Genomic DNA, 7,360 nt, shown 5'->3' on the forward strand with positions numbered 1-7,360 from the left:
TGTATTTAATTTGAATATTTATTTATTGAATAATATGATTACGTTTTTGAAACGGATTTTTCGATGATGTGAGATTTAATAATTAATATAACAGTTTTATAAACATTACTATTGATTGTTATTGTTAACCAAATGACTGTAACACTAGTTGGACAATTGATGTGTACATCTTACAAGTCATGACTAATATAGAATATCTAAGCTCACATGTAAGTATAAATATTAGAAATAATATTGACGCATGAGAAAATTTTATAATTGTAATGCAAGTGTCTCTCAAGTTATCTATAACACGATAATGGTCTTTCAATTTGAAGTCACTCTGATTATTACACGTAGAAGTAGTAAAATTGATGTAGTCAAAGATGATATAACAAGGTGGATTACAAAGGTGGTAATTGAGTTTATAATAAATTATGTTGACAAATATGTAGATACTAAACTTGTTTCCCAAGACTTCTTCATAGAGTGAGATGTAAACTATGCATAATGAAGTGGAAAAGGATAATTATAAGATGTTAAGTATTATTATCTTTAGTTGTTATTTGGAAGGATGATGGAAAGATAATTTTCAAGTGAAGAAAATCTGCCTAGGTAAGTCTCAAGCTTGTAACACTAATAAAAAAAATATATCTAAGTCCATATGAATAACTAAAAGACAAGAGTTTTGTTCTTGGCTCGTTTTTCAGAGTTTTCAATAGTTTCCGTTGAAAAAAATGAAAAAATGAAAAAAAAAAGGCATGAATGATCTTAATAAGAAGTGATTATTGGAGAGAATTTAAACGATAATTTACAAAAGTTTGGTGAAAAGAGTGATATTCTTTAACAATTTTTTCTGCACATAGAACACCATGTAATGGCGTCACAAAGAGAAGCATAGATCAGTACAAGAAATAACAAAAACCAATTATTACTCTACCCTTAAGCATTTATAGGATGAAGATATGAATATTCTATACGATATTTATAAAACAAAATCAATATAAGGTACTTGATAAAGAATGGTAGGGAAAAAAAAATATCGCCGTTAGATTCTTTCAAACTGAAAAAAGGGTATCTTTTCTACTGGCTTTATATCTTTTCTAACATTAAATCCTTATAAATCTCACTATAATTTTATTAATTATTCTATTTATCAAATAAAACATATTAAACATACATACGGTGGACAAATAAAATAAGATAATTATCCTATTAGGATTAGGAATGTAAAAAAACCTATATTATAGGTATCATGGATAAAATTTCAAATGGATTGGAGATTGATATTTTAAAAAGATTTCATAATGTTAACATATGAGTACGAGTATAATAGTATCTGTATTTGTTATACTATAATTTAAATTAAAATAACATGATTAAAATATTAACACATCAATTTTGAATGAATTATTTCTTATTAATTGATTTTAAAAAAATCTTCATTTTTTTATAAATTGTTATTTAAACTATTTAAATGGATTATTTAAATTTATTTAAAATTTATGAATATTGTGTATCGTATTTTATTTAAATTTATGATTAAATTATGTTATTAAATATTTTATTATTTTGTTCTTAAATAGCAAAAATTACCGTGGATATTTATGAATCGGATACTCGTATAAATACGAGAATAAATATAAGGTAAATATTTATCCGAAAAAGATACGAAAAGTTATTAACCTTATCATGTGTGCATAGTTGACATTACTAATTATATGTCTTCCTTTTTACGCCAATATGATTCGATAACTTATTCATGTTCAATAAAGTCTTCGCTTCTATAAACTTGAATATAAAAATTGATAGAATTGAACAAAATTTATTTATTTTTATAGAAAATAAATGTTAAAGAGCATTGCCGACCTGCAACCAGCATATCTCCTTCACCATTTAACTGTTTCCTGCTTGTTGGTTCATAAATCATACAAATCGATACTAATATGAATACGATGTATTACACAACACCTTATACATGATCAAATAATAGCCATCGTGGCCGCACGCATTATTTAGTCACAGTCAAAGACCTATGCGCATTATAATAACATTTTTAACCTCCAAGAACGGGTCCAAACTGAACTTCTTGCTGCATAAATACCGATCACACCTTTGTGTGGCACGCACCTTCAATCATGGCTTCAACACAGGTTACTGACTTTGGGAGCTCTCATTCTGTTCTTGGTGTCATGGAAGTCGCCAACAAACCAGAAATGGGAATACCAGAAATGTATATTCGCCCACAACAACCTTCGATTCCATCACATGAACCCTCTTTCCCAACGATTCCCGTCTTCGACTTTGAAACCTTGCTGCATGAAAATTCCAGAGATGCTCAACTTCACAAGCTCTACACAGCATGCAAAGATTGGGGTTTTTTTCAGGTTTCTACTTAGTAGTACACAATTAGTTGTTTACTTTTTTCCATTGGCAGTAACTAAGTGTTTGTTTATGCAGGTGGTGAACCATGGTGTTAGCTCTGAACTGCTGCAGAAGCTGAAACATGAGATTGAGAAATTCTTCCAACTTCCCATTGAAGAGAAGAAGAAATATCAAATCAGAGCAGGTGATGTTCAAGGTTACGGAAGTGTGATTCGATGTAAAGATCAAAAGCTTGACTGGGGAGACAGATTCTACATGTTGATCAACCCAGTTGAAAGAAGAAAGCCATATCTTCTCCCTCAGCTCCCTGCATCACTCAGGTAAAAGTTACGGTTTTTATGTTGAGATAACATAATGAAGATAAACAGATGAATATATATGTATTTGTGAAGGGAAAGCTTGGAGTTATACTTCAGAGAAGTGAGGAAGCTTGGTATGGAACTTCTTGGATTGTTAGGAAAAGCCATAGGAATGGAGATGAAGGAAGTGGAAGAGTTTTTTGATGATGGGATGCAGTCAATGAGGATGTCATACTATCCACCATGCCCTAAACCAGAGATGGTTGTAGGGTTGACCCCTCACTCTGATGCGACAGGCATAACCATTCTTAACCAGGTGAATGGAGTGGAGGGTCTGGAGATAAAGAAAAGTGGGGTTTGGATTCCTGTGACCTTTCTACCAGATGCTTTTGTAGTTAACGTTGGGGACATCATGGAGGTCTGTCATGCTTTTCTTTGCTTTTTCCTATGTTTTTCTTATATCATCATGCACGTGGGCTATTCAACTTGGTGTTAGGTTTTCTTTAGATGGATAAAACAAAACTCAACATCATCACGTCAGGATTACGTACGGAAATCAATGAAAAGGGTTTAAAATTTTATGGATGAAAATAATAGGAATAACTTGTATTTACTTGAAATATAGAGAGGTGTGTGATATTTTAAAGATTTTGAAACAGTTATGGTGTGATCTTTGCAATTAATTATGTTTTCAAAAGGTTTTTTATTTAATTTGTTTCATAAATAGGTTTATTATATAGCTAGGTTCATGTCCATTTGAGTTGGGAGTACAATAGAGAGGGAAAAAAGGGAAAAAGTAGCAATGGTACAAGTAAAAGAGAGATAAGACAAAGAAATCAAAAAAATTTCTGCTTATTCTTCAGTCATAGCATAACCCACAAAAATGTTTTTCAGAAAAAAAAATTCGAGATATAAGATTTTAAAAGCGAATAATACCTCATTCGGAAGTGAACTAGTAGATGAATAGATAATATAAAATAGGTATTAATCAAAAAATAAACTTAACTAAACAAAATTTTACTATATTACCTTTTTCTTAACATTAAATTATTTGCTATTTTATGTTAACCAAAAATACGTAATGTATAAAAAATTAAGCCAAAGTGAAATACAACAAACATTTCCCCTGCTTTTACGTGACGTTCAAATAAACCTTGAATTTTATTTATTCTTTTCAATAAATAATAGAAAACTGATATTTATATTTGATCTTAGTTTTATTTCGCGTTCAATCAAATAAAACCACATGACCATTATTAAAAGAAAAATAGATCAACATAAATTCTCATGAACACAAATAATGATGTTATGTTGATTGATGATTTTACTTTATATATATATATATATATATATATATATATATATATATATATATATTGACATTTTATATTCTTATTAGCATCCCTTTCTTTCTGAAACTGCACAGAATAAAACAACGTTAATTTTCTCAGCTTAATGTCCTAATAGAGGTAAATGGTCCTAGAATTAAGGAGATGAAGATGAAGATGAAGAATGAAGAACTTGATTGAATGAATATATTAGTTAGATAGGTTAGTGGTGACATATATTACTTGAATGTGCAATATGCATGATATTGACCTGGTTTGATTACTCTAAATGAACTGTCAAGGATAATAAAGTTTACTTATCATAACGCGTATTCTTGAATTGCAATTGGAAACCCAAAAGCACTTACTTGAGGAGAAAGAAAGTGAAGAGTTCAGAAGTTTAAACTATAAGAAAAGTGTAGAGTGGAAAAAATGTCTTTTTTAAAATGGTTGATTTGAAAAAGGATGAGAAAAATAGTGAAATGAATGCAAATGATAGAATCTCCATATCCAAAAAAACTAAAGTTTTGCGTGATGTCTCAGATTCTAAGCAATGGGGCCTACACCAGCATAGAACACAGGGCTGCAGTGAACAAAGAGAAGGAGAGAATCTCCATCGCCATGTTCTTCAACCCTAAATCTGGGGCAGAGATTGGACCTGTCAAAAGCTTGTTAAATTCTGAAAACCCTCCCTTGTTCAAAACCATGCTCATGGAAGATTACATCAAAGACTTTTTCTCTCGCAATCTTAATGGGAAGTCCCACTTGGACAAAATGAGGCTTAAAACTTAATATTACCTATCTTCTTGTAAATACTTTATCCATCATAATAAACTCAAATGCTGCACCTTTATATGCATGTGTGGGATGCATCCTTTTTTCTTAAGTTTGAGTCTAGGTAGATAATGCAAAACTAAAAGTACTTATTCGTTCATATATAGCCTCATAAAATAAATACAGTTGGAATCACTCACTGCAACACATACTATGAAATTAATCATGTTAATTACTTTTTTCAGTAATATTAGTGATTTGTAGTATAATCCTTCTAAAAGTATAAAAGATTCTACATTAATTAGAAATAAGATCAAATTATACTATATAAATAAATGTAAATATAACACTCATCAACAAAAAATTAGTCACGTAAAGCTAAAATTAATCACTAAATAATGAATATATACATATCCAAAAATAAAACTGACAACTTTGACCTCCATTCCAAGTATCTACTTCACCCAAACATTCAAAGGGTCACCTTCGATCATAGCACCACCTAATTCCAAATGGAGAATGAGATCAAAAATCAAATAATATATAATTCAACACATATTCAAAATGCAGCTCACCACATAATCGAAAGTAGTTCACCGTGACTTGACGCACCTTAACAAAAATCCTACCCCTCCACCAAAAACTCTTAAACCATATGCAACCAATGAACTTCAATCAATAATGTAGTAAATGAAGCTTCGATCACTATCTTGGATGGTTAAGAAATCCATCTCATGCAAACCCAAACCCTCACAATGTTCAAGTTTTCCTATTTTTGCAGAGGGGCAACTTGCAATGCACTTTCTTCAAACAATGTCACTTATTATGTGTCGGTCAGTCGACACCATCAATTTTATTAATCAATTTTATTAGTTTGCGTCGGCTAAACCTACGCTATGCATAAATTAATAATGTTTCCTATTTTATTAAAGTTGGTGGGAATTGATATTTTTTTTTTAAAATATTTTTTGTTATTAGAGTCGGCTTTGTGTTGTGTCTAGAAAAAGATCACACATGAAATCTCATACAATACTCAATATATGATGCCTTGTTAATATGTTATTGAGTAATAAATATTTTTTTTATTTCTAAAATAAATATTAATAATTTGACTTAAAATCTATACTGTATATTAAAAACAATAATTTCAAAGTTTGAAGAAAAAAAAAAGTAAAGAAAATATTAGAAACCAAAACTAAAATTGATAATAGGTCAGTTTGTGTACAATATGAAGTCTTAGCATTAAAACATTTGTGATAATGTTTGAGTACATTCAAAAAGTTCTACAGATGTTCAAAAACACTACATATAATATAACTGTAATTTCAAAATAAATAATACTCACATGTAATAATTCTAAGTTTACGAAAATTTTAGGGTGTATTCATATCCAATCCTTTTAATAATGTATTGGTGAAAGATTTTTTTCAACTCCTTAACATTTATAATGAGGTATGTTTTAAAAGAAAAACTTTTAAATAATAAAGAAAGTCTCAAAAGAATAAACAACAATTTTTTTCGATATTTTAGAGATAAAATTAAATTAAATTAATATATATATATATATATATATATATATATATATATATATATATATATATATATATATATATAAGTAAAATATAAATATTATTTTTTATGTTAATTTTATAAAATTGAATTAAGCACAAACTAATGTATTAAAATGGTAGATCAGAATATATTTTAGTAATATTTATTTAATCTATTATATCACCTATTATTGGAATGTTGTTGAACTATTTATAAATATTTAATTCCATATTTGAGAAGTTTATTCTTTGTTATGAATGATGTATTGAATATTTCATATCCACAAATATAACGAAATTATAATTGAATAAAATTTTTACATTATATTCAATTTTATAATATTTAAGTTAGATATAATTTCACTTTTAAGATTATTTAAAATATATATATATATATATATATATATATATATATATATATATATATAATAAATATTTTCCAAAATATTTAATTTATTAAGAGGGGAAATGCTGTGCCGTAAAGAAAAACTTGAATAGGAAAATAAATTATCTCTTTTATTGCTTCATATTTTATATCGCGTCAATAGTTAGTTGTTTCTTTAAGAGATGGCACCCTTAATTCGTATTGTGTGAACATATTCTCCTCCTTACCAAATGATTGGTACGTAATATTATCTCATATTTTTCATAAATAAATATTAATTATATTTCAAATAAAATAATGGATTATTTTTTAAGATTTGTTCTGTTTTATGGACCCGATAGTACGCTTTCTTTTTGCTTTTGATATCAGATTGCAATATCCCAGCAAAGCTTAGTGGCAAACTCACGTCATTCTATTAATTTAGTCCTCGACGTACACATGTCCAATATGTAATATTATATATAAAAGACTCAATCAATGTTCTGTTCAGACTATGTCAAATCTAAGGGTTTTTTTAATTAATAATAATGATGGACATAGATGATATGATAGCAAATTGTCATTTATAACAGTTTGATTGATAAAAATATTAACACAAAATAATTCTAATTATATTTATATTCACTACTATTTGAAAAAGAAGATATTGTATATTTAGTT

General features: G+C 28.2%; 1 protein-coding gene across 1 annotated transcript; it reads left to right on the plus strand.

Moving 5' to 3' along the window:
- Positions 1–2,085: 2,085 nt before the first annotated feature.
- On the plus strand, positions 2,086–4,877 carry LOC114176979 (protein SRG1-like). The gene is made up of 4 exons (XM_028062184.1): positions 2,086–2,366; positions 2,440–2,684; positions 2,757–3,081; positions 4,535–4,877. The coding sequence occupies exons 1-4, from the start codon at positions 2,118–2,120 to the stop codon at positions 4,781–4,783; spliced, it is 1,068 nt and encodes a 355-aa protein (XP_027917985.1). The 5' UTR covers positions 2,086–2,117; the 3' UTR covers positions 4,784–4,877.
- Positions 4,878–7,360: the final 2,483 nt, after the last annotated feature.

This window comes from Vigna unguiculata, chromosome 3, assembly GCF_004118075.2.
Source record: "Vigna unguiculata cultivar IT97K-499-35 chromosome 3, ASM411807v1, whole genome shotgun sequence".
Taxonomy (NCBI): domain Eukaryota; kingdom Viridiplantae; phylum Streptophyta; class Magnoliopsida; order Fabales; family Fabaceae; genus Vigna; species Vigna unguiculata.